Here is a 16,007-nt window from a genome sequence, read left to right as displayed (position 1 = left end):
ATCTTTTGCAGTGCCCTCCAAGATCTGGACCACGTTAGAGAGATTCCCTTTATGCTGTGCCCACTGGAACTTCAGGTCCAACTGCAGAGCCCGCATATGCCAACAGGCATGCGTCAGTAGCAGGAGGCCAGGAGGCCCTGCAGCCTCAGAGTCAGTCACTGAAACCCAGGATAGAGGCTGAAATATCGATTTCATAGCCTGAATATCCGTGACTGACTGCTCTGGAGGCTAAGCCTAAAAGTGCAGTTTTCTAGAACAGTTCCAATGAAGGGGAGAATCTGAGAAGGGATAAGGTGTGACTTTGGCACATTTCTAGTGAATCTCAACAAGTGCAGGGGGTCCGCTATAGTATGGAGGTGGGAGACGACTGCCTAGAGCGAGCTCACCTTCAACAGCCAGTCGTTGAGATTGGGGAAGACTGGAACCCCTCATCTTTGCAGATGAGCTGCAACCACCACCATCACTTTGTTGAACACCCGAGGGGCACTGGTAAGGCCAAAGGGGAGCACAGCAAACTGAAAGTGCTCATGGCCTTCCATGAACTGCAGGTAACACATGTGGGCAGACAGGATGGGAATATGGAAATATGCGTCATGCAAGTCCAATTCTACCATTCGGTCTCCTGGGTCTAGGGCAGACAGGACTTGAGAAAGATAAGCATTTTGAATGTCTCCTTTTTCAGGAAGAAATTGAGAGGGCACAGGTATAGAATAGGATGAAGGCCTCCTTCCTTCTTGGGCAACAGCAAGTAGCGGGAATAACAACCACAACCTACCTCTGATGCCGGCCCACTCTCTGTGGCTCCCTTGGCCAAGAGAGCCACCACTTCCTGGAGGATTAAAGAGATGTGGTTCTCCATCAGCCTGTCGCAAGTGGGTGCCATGGGTGGAGGGGTAGTCACAAAGGGGAGGGAGTAACCCCTTTAGAGAATCTGGAAAACCCAGCGGCCGGATGTTATCGACCACCAGTGGTACAGGTGTTGATGTATCCTGCCTTCCAGTGGACAGAGGGCAAGCTTAAGAGGTTTGGAAGCTGTGGCTGCTGGAGGGTAGGGACTGGCCCGACCTCTGGCTACTTGACCCACGAGGTCTGTGAGTACTGTGTCCTCGACCATCCAAGGGCTGGGAAGCCGGCAGGCTAGGGTGGCTAGGCGGGTAGATATGCAGCTGGAAGCCCCTTCCGTGGCCTTGAAAGGAGCAAGAGACAGACTGGGGTGGGCACGGGGCTGTAGTTCTGCAGTCCTTAAAGCTCCAGCGCCGAGTCCCTCTTGTCCTTAAAGAGACTGGAGCCATAAAAAGCCATGTCCATGAGCGAGGCCTGGACAATCCCCAGAAAAGCCAGTCGTTCTCAACCAGGAATGGTGCCCAATGGCCACCAACGATGAAACCACTCTGCCTAGCGAGTCAATACTATCCAGCCTACAACATATGGCAGACTTACCATCATGTCTCCCATCAGCAATAGCTTGGGAGAGTATGGTCCGAGCCTTCTTCGAGACCACAGGCAGCACCTGGAGTGCTAGGGAATGTGCCAGGATTTACTCTGGAAGTGGAGGTGTGGATCACTAAGCCCTCTGGGGTGGGTTGTTGGGCGATTAAATTGTGGTTCCCTGGGCAAGGCTAATGGTGACAGGAAACCTTGTGTAGGGCTTGGACCAGACACAGTGTAGGACGTCCATGAGGGGTGGGTTAAACAGAAGAAGCAGTTAAGAAGGGGCGACTCCCAGAAGGACGATTGTCTTGCAGCCATGGAGGGCAGCTGAAAGGTCCAGGACCTCCCCTGCCCTCCTCACCACCAGAGAAAAGGAAGCTCCCCTCTCTGTAGCCTTGGTAGGAGGAGAGAACAAGCCAGTATCTGGAGAGATGTCCAGCCAACTGGCACCTGCCAAATCCTCCTCCAGGTTGACACTTAGGGACTGGTATTCATTAGGCTTCACTGGACCCTCTCAGTTATCCCCAATTCCTAGCCCATAGGAATTGGGTATAGGCTTCGACCTGGGTGTTCTGCCCCCAATCTGTGTCGCATGACGCCCATCCGGCGGCACCTGAGATGTTGGTTGTGGAGCCGGGGAAGGTTGAAGTGGGTCAAACACATAAGGCGAATCCAGTCTGGATCCATCCATGGAGCCAAGGGGTCCGACTGGTGGTGAAGGCGAACCTGCCGCAGAAGACCAGTAGGGGCCTCTCCCGAGCCTGTGGATCACAAAAGCACTCCAGCCGGAACGGGGCACCCAAATATGAGGTGCGTGGTCTCATAAAATTCAGGGAGATGGGTGGGGGTCACTCTGGCTCCTGGAAACTCGGGAGGTGAGTAGATGGCCCAGGTGCAGGCTCAATCAAGTAGCCAGGTCTCTCCCATGTCTTGTTGGATTACTTCAATGGACGAAGCAAAGTCAAAGGCATCTTCAACTTTTTGCTCTTTTTCTTGTGTGACTTACCCGAGCGCTCAGCTGATGAGCTTTTGGAGTGGCTCCGCAACCGTTTCCGGGCCCTTCCCTTTGACCGGGTTCGAGATGTCACGGTGTCGCACATAGAGCAGCAAGGGGCTCGAGGGTCTACTCCCTCAAGGCTATTGGGTACATGACGCGACAATCGACGCAGGTCTGGGTGTCATGGTCGCGCCTGAGGCCCCAAAGGCAGACAAGGTGTAAATCCGTCACGGACATTTGCTGGTGACAGGTGCCATAGGGCTTGAAATCAGCCTTCCCCGCGGATATACCTAATATACCAGAAGAAATCTTCGACAAAAAGGTGGAGAAAAGGTCAGTCAAATAGTGACTGGGGGTTGCTCTCTCTAGATCTGCACTGACTGGCACGGAAGGAAAAGAACTGACGTAAGCACACTAGGGTTGCGCCTATATAGACACCACATATGTCACCTCTGGCATGCACAATGCCATGCGGAGCTAAACCATGCCACCTACCAGCGTTTTAATGTTATACAAACAGGAAATTACCAGAGACTGCATAAATCATTAAAAGAAGAATCCACAATGTTTATTTCTGTAAAACCAATGCATGTATCAGCATTTGTATAGAGCAAACCAGGAGAAAAACAACTGAGTTGAGGACAGCTCCAGATTAACAATGTAAATCATCATTTTTTGGGTTAATTCAATCTCAATTAGATCCAAATTCGCATTTGTACGGTTTGTATATTGCTCAAATTAATTAAACTTTACATTATTATGTATAGTTCACTTTAAAAGGAGCTAACACCATTACCATGTTTCATTCCCCCTTCTCCACCTCCCACTTGTACATTTTCTCTCCAAAACTCCCAACCTTGTGTCACCTTGTACTGCTTTCTTAACTTTTGCCATCTTACAGCTGTGGGGAATGGGTGCCTCCTTGAGTTCCTTTTCAACACCCGCCAAATACCTGCACATTTCCTATCACTAACCATTTACTCCATATCCAGTTGTTGTTCCAATAATTCCCAAACAATTCTCACAATCTCAATAATGAATTTAAATGTTTTGTAATTTTCAACTACAAACTGATTTTCTTTTTAACTATGGGAATAACAAGAGTTCTGCCGAAAAGAACAATTGTTTGCATAAAAGATAAAACTGGAAAAAAAAAATTGGAAATCTTACCATATTTTTCATTAAAAAGTTCTTTTACTTGTTCTCTGAGAATGACCTTCTCACCAAGTCTGTTGGCATCATCATCATCTGAAATAAAGAAATCAATAATTAACATTTTGGGTGACCAAGCAGATTTTATCACAAGACAATACGTTGAAACACAATACAATCTCTATTTAATCACTGTACTAGCAGCAGCAATCAGAGGTGATAAAATAAAGACAAATACTGTCATGGGTACTATATATAGGAGTCTCTTATTGCTGCCCTGGTAACAAATAATTCCTTACTTTAGCTCCCTTCCTCAGTGTTAAACTGCTTTTGGTCATACTTTATCCTTCATCTTTCATATATCTAAACTAAGCTTATTATCTATAGCCTGCTTTATGAAATGTATTTACTCTACATAGCTTATCCTGCTTTTTTCACCAACCTTCCTTTCTTACTCCTTTTCAAAAATGGCGAGCCCCAAATGCTAGAGGCCTTATTTTTATTTCACTAACATTAAGCGCTTAGCGTGCTTTAATCAGTCCCTGGGGCTCTCATCTGCACTGCAGTGCCCTTTGAATTTTATCCTCACAACTGTCTGGTCCTTATTCCCTTGCGTTCTTCAACATCTACCTGGACAAACTCCAGTAGCTTTACCTTGTTTCTTCACCCACAGTCTACCTCTCATCGAGTCTCCCGCTTCACGCTGCATTTTGCTTATTTTTTAGGAGTGAGCAGGGGTATTAACAGCACTTCCAAGCCAATTACTTCACCTCTACGAACCCCCCCCCCCCCCCCAAAAAAAGGGGGATCTTCAGTGCTAATAAAAACGATGATTGTCATAGCCAATACTTCTCACCCTTGTGATCAATTGGCTTTGCTAATGGTTTTTGGCACTTTTGTATAGCATTGTGGATGATGTGCAGCATGTCTAAAGAAAAAAAGTGGAAAAATCTTGATTAGAAACTAATCTGTAAATGACTGCCTAATCAGGCTTCTACACAATGACTTCCAGGGCTAATGGACTCTACTAGGCACTCTAGAAATTATGACGGTGCTGTATCAGACATGATGCCCATGGCCCCTCTTTTCTTTAATTCTCTTATCAGGGAGGTGGAAGACAATGTGACTGGTAAGTGCCTTGGAGGACAACCTCTCCTTATTCGTCTCTCTTTCAAGCAATGATGATGATGATGATGATGTACCAGGTGCAGTTGCTTTTCCTCACCAAGACTCAATGTGTGTCTCTACTTCCATGCCATATCCATCCCTTTCAAATCTTCAATCCTGGATTTGATGTGTGAACTAGTGTTTGACCCTTCTGAGTTGAGGCACCAAACACTGTGATTGGCTCCCCTCTCCCCAAGAGACTCACTCTATCAATGTTTTTTCTTCCCTCTGGAAGTGTCTGTAAGATGCATCCTTCACTCAGAATGCCCTTCCTCTCCATATAAGGCAAGGTATGCTCTACATTACCCTCCTATATTTCTTGATCTGATTTCTTTGTACTGGCAAGTGTCCCTTTCTTTCTCTTTTGCCTGCCCTGTATTTGTGCCTTTCTGACTTAATCTGCTGCCGATCTTGCCCACTGCTGTGGAAACTTTGAATTCTTTGCAGCATTAATTCTGTCACATTATACATTATCAGAGTCAATAAGTATAAATTATATCAATTCAGTTTGTCTATGCAGCTTAGTGAAGTGCTCATGTTGCATCTGCACATTGCCATGGTTATTTGAGTGGCCCCATAGCAATGGCTCTAGTTCACATATTTGCAGAGCTAATGAGCATGAATGAAAACACATTGCTGGCCAAACACATCTGGGTTCCATTCATTACTGACAGAAGCTCATCTGTGACAACAATATGCTTAAGCCACTGAATGTTCAGTATGTAAATGATTAGACTATAGTTCTATTTTGATTGAATTTGCCAGCATTGGCGCTGTTCTAAATTAAAATTCTCCACACATCACATTTAAACTGTGGAGTGAGTTAGAGAAATTACTCTGCCATTCTTTTCAGATATGTAGTAGATTATTTATACTGTTATTAAGTTATACGAATATGAGGAGAATGTTAGCCTTCAAAGTGTGGAATGTTTTGCCTGTGAGTGTCTGTCTGAACCTTCATAGGAAAATCGGGTAGGATCTGAAGCAACTTCGTCACAGTAGGTGGCTTCTGACTTTGATAGTAAAAGATGTAAAGAAACATTACAATACTGCATCCAGTGGCATCATTACAAGATAATATTGGCGAAGATTCTTCAGGCAAGTCACCTCTCTATTGGATCGAGCCCTGAGGGTTATGGCTACCTAGTCACAATTGCCTCAGACTACAGCCTTCTTCATAGCTGGCCACCTCCATGTGCCCCCAAGCGATTGGTCTTGCCTATGGTGTTAGAGGGGTTTTTGGATTTTCTTTACACAGCTGACCAGCGAAATTCCAACTTTCACCATGAAACTCATTTGTGTTTCAAAATGATGCATTATTCCGTTGGGGCAGAGAAGTTTCACAGTCGGCTGGAACGCATGTTTGTGAGACAAGCCTCATCATCAAACAGCTTTGGAAAATTACAAAAAGCTTCCTAATGTCACACGTAATTAGAAGCATGAACACATGAACACAGCAACAAAGGGGGTGATTAGGATGGCGGGCTCCCTTGCGGTAACAGGACCGCCCGCCTGCCATGCGGCGGTTCCGCCACCCCAATTATGATGCGACCGCCACCGCTGCGGTCACATCAGGCATTTTAACATTGCAATGGTAACATGTCATGTTGTGCATTGCCATGCACAACATGACAGGCACCAAGCGGGGCCTGTCACCTTGTGCATGGCAATGTAGGGGCGTACCATAGGTATCCCCAAGTGCAGCTCCCCAACCCCCCAGGGGCCCGCTCAGGCCCCCAAAGCAAATCTCCGCCAGCCTTTCCATGGCGGCATCGCCGCCATGGAAAGGCCTTAAAGGCCCCACATCATAATATGGGTGGCGGTGCCTGCTAGGCACTGCCACCATACATGTTCTCCAGCTCCGCAGGCAATCGTAACGATTGCCGACCGGAGGAAAAGCGGCGGACGGACTCTCCGTCCGTCGCATTACCCACCACCATTGTAATCTGCCGGTGGGTAAATCAGGTTACGATGGCGGGCGGATTGCCACCACCGGTGGCGATCCGCCCGCCATGGTAATCAGCTCCAGAGTTCGGTGACAGTCCTGAAAGGAGCTACAGGTTTTCTGTCAGTACTGGGGTGAAATCAGTAAAGTCCCTCAGGAGCTGTGTCAAGTAACATCCCAGACAAACATGGAGTAGGACACGCAAAGTTGCAACATTACCAAGAATTGATTAGCACACCATGACAACGTGCACACCTGTGCACATCCTTTAGGTACAGAGATTAAAAAATAAAAAAATACAGAAATTATTTTTTAAATGTAATCTATTTTAAAGAGTTGACTAGTTCACCATGGCAAAGCGCACATGCCAATATTCGTTCTTTTGTGTTTAATCTGAAAGTACTAACCCCTGAACATCACTGCAGGTGCTTCAATTTAAACAGATTTGTTTGTGTTTTAACATATGAACTGCAGGTGCACCACAGTTTTATGGCCAACTAAGACCACATCATATATGCCTCTGGAGCTAGGATGACGATGATTACTCAAGAACTGCTTCACAATACTTGGATAAACTGACAACTTGAACCATCTGATGGTGCTCCAGCATCACACGAGGGTCGAAGAACTGAGTTGCAAGGATTTATAAAGATAGTTTAGAATTCAGAGGGAGGAGGATTGTAGGAAAAATATATGTTGCTATCAAACGTTTGAACATATTTGGATGATTTCACAGAGAATTATTTCTTATGGTATTGAATAATTTGTTAAGAGTGAAGATTTTGTTTAATTGTTGATTAAATGCGGTGCCATTCCAATGAAACATAAGCCGAGGAATGTTTCTTTCTGTATCAGAGATGATCTCAAGAAGGAAATCTTGGGCTTTGTGAAAAGAGGGTCATTGGATCGTCAGTGTGGTTGTCATCATTAGTTGTGATGTGTAAGAAATGTGGAGAACTCAGGGACTTATGCAGACTTAATAATGAGATTTGGGTAGATGTGCACCAGCTTCCCTAGATTAAAGAAATGTTAGGTGGTTCAAAATGGTTTACCCTGTTGGATCTAACCTTGTGTTCTCATTTCTAGCTCTCCAAGGTCACACCAGTGCTTGACCAGTAAGCCTGAGCACCTACCCATCACATCATGGCAGCACTTATCTTGGCTCTGATCATCTTTACCCTCCTTCGAATTAGTTTACATTAATTAACCCAATTTTTGTTCCGCCCTTTTGACAGCGCTCTTGTTGAAATATGCTAAGATACTGATCGCACATTCAAACATGGTCAGGTCCAGATCTACCTCTCTGGTCATGCTACCCATGAAGCTATCTTAGTGACACCTCAACCATGTCAAATGTCCACCTCCTTAATCTTACTTTCTTTGGCCTGGTTAATATGTTTAACTTCCAGAATCTAGTTTTCCCAGAATCTAATGCTTGCTCCGGAAAGCCTCAACGTCTCCCATCTTCATGCTTGGGTCCCTCCCATTTACAGCCTCTCAGGCCTATGGTATTCACTGGGGACAGTTTAAGAGGGATATCTGGCGCTTGCACCTTTGGCTTCCTTTTTTCCCACCAAAATTGGGGCTGAAGCAGAATCCCCCTCCCTTTGCCCATCTGTGACCTTGGAGCACCATAGGCGCTGACCTCTCAAACCCCACCGGAGTATTGAGGAAGGGGCAGTGAGTTGCTCCGAAAAACATCTTATGAGGATCCTGTATCCCATTCAGCCCCGACGATTGAAGGATGCACCGCTAGAAAAGGAAGAGCCTCCCATTTCCAGCAATGCCTTCCTTAAACAAATTCCTAGTTGGTGGATCTCAAAGGATGTCTGGGATCCACAAGCAGGAATTAAAGCTATGCATGTAGTGTTTTTTGGGAGGGGGTGACAGACCCTCTAGCATACCAGCTGACCCGTCTGGGAAGCATCATTTTTGGGAGAAAATATTGTTTCCCCTGAGGACCACAACTGGACCCCAAAGAAGGGTGTAATTAGCCCCCAAGGAGAAAAAATGGCAGCCAAATTTTGTAGGGGTGTTTGCACTTCTAGCATACAAGCCGACCCCCTGGGGGCATGTTTGTTTGAAGAAATATTTATTTTCCCTTAGGATGTGTGATCAGGCCGTCAAGGAGGGTGCCATAGGTCCTCCAAGGGAAAACAATGGTGATCAAATTTTGCAGGGGGCCAGCCCATGTGACGTATGGGCTGATTCCCCAGGGTGGCATATTTTTTAAAGACATTTTGCTTTCTCTGTGAGTACGTGGGATCAATTGGATCCCCATGGAAGTGAGATAGCCTCTACTGGGGAAAACAAAATGTCCTGAATCGAATGGACTACAAGGAAATTTCGTTTTCATTAGGATTGGCCCAGTGGGCTGCATATTTAGCCAATGCTTTTCCCTAATTGTGGGACTGTCGTATGGTATGGTGGCCCGATGTGCAAATGTGGGCTACATTTTAGGTTTTCTGATTTACTAAGGGGGACACTTTAATTTTGGTGCCTGGGCTTAGTTTTTGTCCCTCTATAACTCTGATATGGCTTTATATTAGCTTTTGCCTTCCTAAAACTGTCTCAGCTGTAATGTAGATCAAAGGGAAAACAAGATTTCCCTGATTTTTCTTTCCCAAAATCTCCCTCTTTCCAGTTTCAAAATGTTGGCATGCACGGTATTGTGTTATGATTTCATTTATATAGTGCTACTCCTGGCGTGGCATTGAATCATTTTATTACAAGCAGCATGCTGCAACAGTACCCAGAGGTATTGTTTCTTATTTGGGATTAATCTTGTTCTCCTACAGAAAACAGTAGTTGTTTAAAATACTGACAATTTTAAATGCGTTCTATTTATCCACCACCCCTCATCTCATGAAGTATGCTATGGTATTGCATATGTGGCAAGTTGAAGTAATAGTTTGTTCTTTTTTGTCTCTTTTGGCATCTTTGGAAAAGGTCTGTGAATCACAGCAGCGAGAGATAAGTGCTTTTTGCTTTTCCACTTCTTTGACATATGTCACACACGCACACATCCACCCACTGATTTCTAATCATACTTCTGCCATCTAAACAAAACACAGCATTTCAGAATGAAGTTTTTAGACAGTTAACAGAGACGGTGTCTCGGTAGATGACGGTTACCCATACTCTACCAGAATATAGTGGTTGACGAACACTTGACCCTGTATATAGGGCGACTGCTCTTCAAGCAGTACATACCAAGAAACGGAGATTGTTACGCCATCAGGATGTGCAAGACCTCTACTGGTTATGCATACAGACTGAGAGTATAGACAGGAAAGCACTTTGCTAAAAATCCTGCAGTTTGTCCTTCCACTCATGGAATCAGTGAAATGACTGTATAGCAGCTTGTTTAACAATCACTACTACCTAAAAGTTATACATTTTATTTGCACATATATAGAAGTAGAGCTGTTCAAGGCTGGCGCTGCAGTAGAGTTCAATGTCGCCACAAATGATTTCCAAAGGAGCTTGTTTGTAAGAAACTCCAAAAAGCCCAGAACACTGCTTTGCATTCTAAAGAACTGCTCGCAGTCAAATTCTTAGATAGGAGGTATGTGCCATTCTTATCGAGACAAGTGAGCGAATGTTGGGTGATAGGAGGTTTATGGATCCCTGTAGACTCTGGAACTTTATCCCACACAAATGTGAAGAAAATGTGTGCTTTTAGCAGCAGTTTGAGGTTTGCAAATCCTTATGGTGTTATGTTCCATATAGGTATTCCAATTTAGGCTCAGGTAGTCACCTAACCTTTCACCTATATTCTCCCTACCATTACACTACATAACGATTCTTAGTACTGACCTTTTACCTAGTTACGGTAATGTCCAAAGATGACATGAGGTCTTCTCCTAAAAGCTTAAGCCTCATTCATTATGCATGAGGATTCTTGGAATTACAGCAGGACAGCAGGCCTACCATCTCCTGCATAAAAACTATGTACAAGGGTCATTCCTTCCGTCATCCCAGTCCAACATGACACAGCGAGGTATATCCCCAGTGGGTAAACACTTGAGTATATACACACCATCTCTTCCTAAGATAGTCAGAGGAGAAAAGGACTTCCATGCCGACACACAGACATGAAATGCTGAGGCTCCTGCACGCAGAGACTCCAGCTCGCAGTGGTCTGACATCCCTTCCGGGGTGTTCAACTCGAGACCAAGACGGGGTCCCACAGTCTCTCACTTCAGGTAATGGGGTTACATTTATCCTAGAAGGATTCTTGTCTCTACACCCATATACATGCTAGGTACATTCAGGTACATCAAGTTAGGGACGCATCGTAGGAGTACGCATTTTATTGTCATGTATTTTACATACTTGCCTTAATTCATTGTTTTAGCACGATGGTAGAAATCTACCATCCTTTTACTCTGTATCTGTTACTGTCTAATGGTTGTTTCAGCACACCTATTTTACACTACAATGACGCTGGTTCAATAAATGCTTATTGAAATACGTCCCCACCGTTTATTCTGTGTATCTCTATGAGACAAAGTGAGCACGAGTGACTAAGCGAAAAGTGGCACTGTTTCCACGATTCTGAGGGATCAGGGTTGTCAAGTTCGATAGTTGCCAAGAACTATTCTCTCCTTGGTAAGAGGGATATCTAATGGCACTGTGAGATAACTGGTATACAGGCTGACATATTCTGTAGGGGTGTCCAGAAACAGTCTGACTCCAATCCTACAGTGTATGTTGTCTATATGCGCAGATTCTATATAGGTTTATAGGAACTACACGATATGGCGCCGCAAACGTTGGTTTGGTACTCATTTAACAGTCAAATCTGAGTAGTTAAGTCATGCTTTTCTCAGAGACCCCTACTCACATTTTCCAAGAGACATCTGGAGTTGGAAGGTGTGAGAAGTTGGCCTGGCATATGCTGGTCACTAGTTATGGTGGCCACCTTGCACCAGTCCAATTCGACTCTTAAGGTGATAGGTTTAAAAGACAACCTTTAAAGAAAGCTATCCTAGTGGTAGCTGTGAAGAGCAGCCTTCAGGCTAAGTCTTGAAGGAGTGTTAAGCTTATTGTTTTACCATAGATAACCTCTTGAATGACCAAATGAAAGAGTAGTCCACACAGGTATATATATCTAAAATATATGTATTTATTCTAGACAGAATCCCACAAGTCTCTTTATGAGGCTAGAGGTAAAGTTACAATTCAAACAAGCATTTATAGATACAATAAATAGCACTGGAATCACAGGGCCCCAGGGGGGGACCAAACCATATATTAAAAAAGTGGTATAAGAACCACGACAATTCTTCAGACAATGCCTAGGGCATTTAGGATCGCTGGCCCCTTGAGAATCCACCCCAGGTGATGAGGAAGGGGACCCACGGGAGGCGCGTGCAGTGGTAATAGCTGCTATCGGGATCTCTATTAAAGCCTATTGAGAATGTCGCGGTTTGATTTAAACAGATTAAAGACACTTCTAGCAGGAGTTCAAAGTTAAAAACTTAGAGTTAAGCTTTTGAGGAGCCCACTACCACGAGAGTACCGAGGTACCACTGTTACCTGCCCCAGGGAAGCCGGTGCATAGGTCGTTTTCGATGTCGGGTCGCGGGCTGATTTTCAATGGGAAAATGTACAAAACTGCTGCTAGCCAAAAGCGTTGATGATACCGTGAAGAATGAAGCTGTAGATCTTGTAGAGGAGAACCTGAAAGCAGAGGGGACAGAGTCTGGGTCACGGCACAGTGACCAGGGAGCTCAAGGAAAAGAGCCCTTCAATGTCGGGTGCTTCAAGTGGAAAAGGTGCAGCTTGGATCTGCAGCCACGGGCTCCGGGAGGCTTCAAGAAAGGCCAGCTTCCGGTCCAGGGAAGTCATGGCGTGGCAGTTCGGGCTGGACTGTTCCCATGAGGCACAGGGTCAGACTGATTTGCATATGGCCATGTCTGAACTGGGGTGGCAGAGTGGGCTAAAGAACGGTGATGGATCAAACCCAGATCTGTTGACTGGGTGTGAGTGTTTGATTGGTTCTGATGCCCTGTCCATCACCATCCCCTTTTGTACAGCTTCTGGAGGGCGACTGTCCCACGAAGGATGAGGGTCGCTGCGGTGTTAGTGTCCGGATTGGATCCACTAAGCCTTGGCAACCGCAACCCACGCAAGATGAACAAATCAGCTATTGGTGCAGACCCACGAGGTCTGAGCGAGGCCTCCGTCGAGGAGACTGTAGAGCAGGCCTGGAGCAACCAGGGGAACTCTTAAAAGTAAAGATTGACCTCCGCTAGGGCCCACAAGTCGAGAGACAAGGGACCGCAGGAGGCAGCAATTTGGAGTTCGTAAAAGGGCGCCCACGGGCCACCGGAGTGAACTAGGGCGCTGATCTTTGGCACAGTTGCTGCTGAGAGGTTGGCTCAATAATGGGCCAAAGCACAACTTCCCCACTGGTCAGGGTCGTGTGCTACGCAAGAGGTGGCCGGAATCCTGGGGTATTGGGGATCTCGGCACCCACGCGGTCCATGGTGCTCAGACTTGCTGGGCACGCTCACTGGCCTCTGGGATGCTAGGAAACCCACCTCAAGGTTGAGAGGAGTCGTCGATGTCCGAAGGAGCAGCGAAGTTCCAACCGGGTCACTTGCAGTGTTTCAGGTGCCTGCCAAGCAGGGGGGTAACTCCTTTACCCCAAGGGAGATTTCTTCAGTCAGCTGGGCAGCAGCTCGTCGAAGGTCAGGTCTGTGAAGTCCAAGATTAATCTGATTCTCTGGGGACACGTTATTCACCTTTATCCACAAGATTAGGGGAGTGTCCAGCTCAGTGTCCACCAATGAGAGGTTAGGCAGGAAAGGGCGGCTACACCCTCTCCCCTTTGTGTGTTTCCTGCCTGGGCAAGGGGCAGGATGCCCCTGAACCGGTTCCAGGCGGTGTATGCAGAATGTAGGTGCTGTAGCAGCCTACGTGCAACTCTGAAAGGCATCCTATGGTGCACCCACCCAGTTCCAATCCACATAGCCTGTCTGGGAATGTGCTGGCACCTCCCTGCAACAGGATCCCTATTGTCCAGCTGCCGAGGCTGGGGTTTTGCCCAGCAACAGGCAGGCAGAGACGTGTGGGTGGCGAGTAGCATCCATTTTGTGATACGTGGTGTCTAAATTTTGCCGCTTTTCCCATATCGCCCCTCTAGCAGGGGGGTATCATGCCCTCATGCCCATGACTGGACTGGGGTTATGATTCCTACATGTTTGACACCAAACATGATATGGTTCTGTGTAGCCATTCTCAAGTTATCACACTATCGCGATATACTTATAATGCGGTTAAGAGTATATGGTATGGCTACACTACAAACAACCCAGCAATGGTTTTTACGAGGGTTGCAGAGGGGCCCTACTCAGGTAGGGGTCCCCCTCACACATATCCCAGCACCCTGCCTTGTAGGATTAGCAAGGCCTGCTTGAGGGGTGACCAATGAGAATACATGTGTTGTACATAGGTAGGATACAGGGTACCTGTATCCCTGTAAGGGAATGCAAGCACCACCTTACCCAGACTACAGTAGTGGTCTGGTGGTGTCATTTGGTATGGCTGTCCCAGGGTGGCACAACAAGTGCTGCAGCCCTGGTAGGCCTCTGAGGGACCCATGCCCTGGGTACCTAGAGTACCATCTACAAGGGCTGACAGGGTATCCTCAGTATCCAATTGGGTTGTACCTAGGTTTCTCACATCAGTTTAGAGAAGAAGCAGATAGGCTGGGGTCCTGGATAGCAGGGCCACAGCCTGGCTAGAGTCATACAACAGTCAAAACATCAGCAAAAAGTTGGGGGCAACTATGCAGTCGATGCCACTCTCCTACAGAAGGGAATTATCCGCCACGGCTGAGTACGCTTAAATTTCTATTTATTGGCTGTAGGTTTATCAAGCTTGAAGGACAAACAGTTCCTATTGTACATAACATCTTATATCAGTTTCCTTGAAACTTGTTCTTGAAATTATTATTCAATAATTACAGAGGACGCTGTGCGAGCTCCGTGCATTTTAGTACAGGAAGAAGGAGAAATTTACATTTCTGAAAATGTCTGATATTGCCTTATTCAAAAGCTAACAGACTTTGGAGTCACAGCTAGGGGTGGGACAGTAAGGATTAGTTACTTACCTGTAATCCTAGTTCTCATCCAGGGGTATACTCATCAAAGTCATAATCTATGAATAATCCCCGCCCATGTGCGGGATCCCGGATCATATAGAAAATACATATATATACATATATATGCATATGTGAAAACATATACATGCAGCCTAAAAATGTTTCAAACATGGCAAAGCTGTAAATTACATAGGTTTGCATTGTAGTACCCCCTAACCCATAAGGAAAAGGAAGCACAAAGCCAATTGTCACACAACAATGCTTTATTGCCATAAAGCAAACCTGTAATTGCAGGCATTTGCCTGTAGGCTGCAGTAGAGTATCAAGAAACAAAGAAAACTGACACCTTGCCTTTAAGGCATTAGAGTAGGGGGACCGTGCCTTTAAGACATGCAGGAGACCCCCTGCTCCCATGATGCACTACAGGTGGCAGTTGGGCCAGTTCTTTTTGACGGTGCACTTGCACCTGAGTAGATCTGCAACAACAAGTTAATGAGAAAAAAATGCTCGTCCGGGGTGGTGGGTGGGTCGCTTATGACTTTGATGAGTATACCCCTGGATGAGAACTAGGATTACAGGTAAGTAACTAATCCTTCTCATCCAGGGGATACTCATCAATAGTCATAATCTATTAATAGAGTAGCAAGCCCATACCCAAAGTCTTGCGGACGAGCAGTTTAGCATTTAGAACATGCATTAATATCACATTAGCATAGCAGTTATGCAAACAAATTCCTCAAAGAGGCCTGCCCCACCTGGGCGTCGGCCTGTGCGTCAGAATCTAGGCAATAATGGCACGTAAAAGTATGTACTGAGCACCACGTAGCCGCTTTGCAAATTTCAGACATGGGAACGTTGCGAAGGAGAGCTACAGTTGAAGCTTTCCCTCGAGTAGAGTGTGCTTTTGGTCTACCCTGCAGAACCTTGTGAGACAGTTGATAAGACAAGGCTATACATGAGACAATCCATCTAGAAATGGACCTCTTTGAGGCAGCCAGACTGGTATTCGTTTGACCGTAATTGACAAAGAGCCTGTCAGACTTTCTATGCGACAGGGTCCTAGCAAGATATAACTTCAATACCCTCGGGAGGTCAAGAGAATGTAAAGCTCTCTCCGGGGGAGTGGTTGGCTGAGGAAAAAAGGTGGCCATTACAAAAATGGGGTAACCCAGTAGACAAGGACCTGGGTGTAATCTTGG

At 46.0% G+C, this 16,007-nt stretch overlaps 1 protein-coding gene across 4 annotated transcripts in view; it reads right to left on the bottom strand.

Annotated features, from left to right (window-relative positions):
* Window positions 1-16,007, bottom strand: part of GTF2IRD1 (GTF2I repeat domain containing 1) — a 1,036,986-nt gene that overhangs the window by 151,238 nt on the left and 869,741 nt on the right. For all 4 annotated transcript variants that reach the window (XM_085649787.1, XM_085649789.1, XM_085649788.1 and 1 more), the window contains one exon: window positions 3,599-3,676. In XM_085649787.1, the coding sequence (XP_085505913.1) occupies window positions 3,599-3,676 (78 nt within the window). The remainder of the gene's footprint in view (window positions 1-3,598; window positions 3,677-16,007) is intronic.

This window comes from Triturus cristatus, chromosome 3_2, assembly GCF_964204655.1.
Source record: "Triturus cristatus chromosome 3_2, aTriCri1.1, whole genome shotgun sequence".
NCBI lineage: Eukaryota > Metazoa > Chordata > Amphibia > Caudata > Salamandridae > Triturus > Triturus cristatus.
This window is presented reverse-complemented; position numbering and strand designations above follow the sequence as displayed.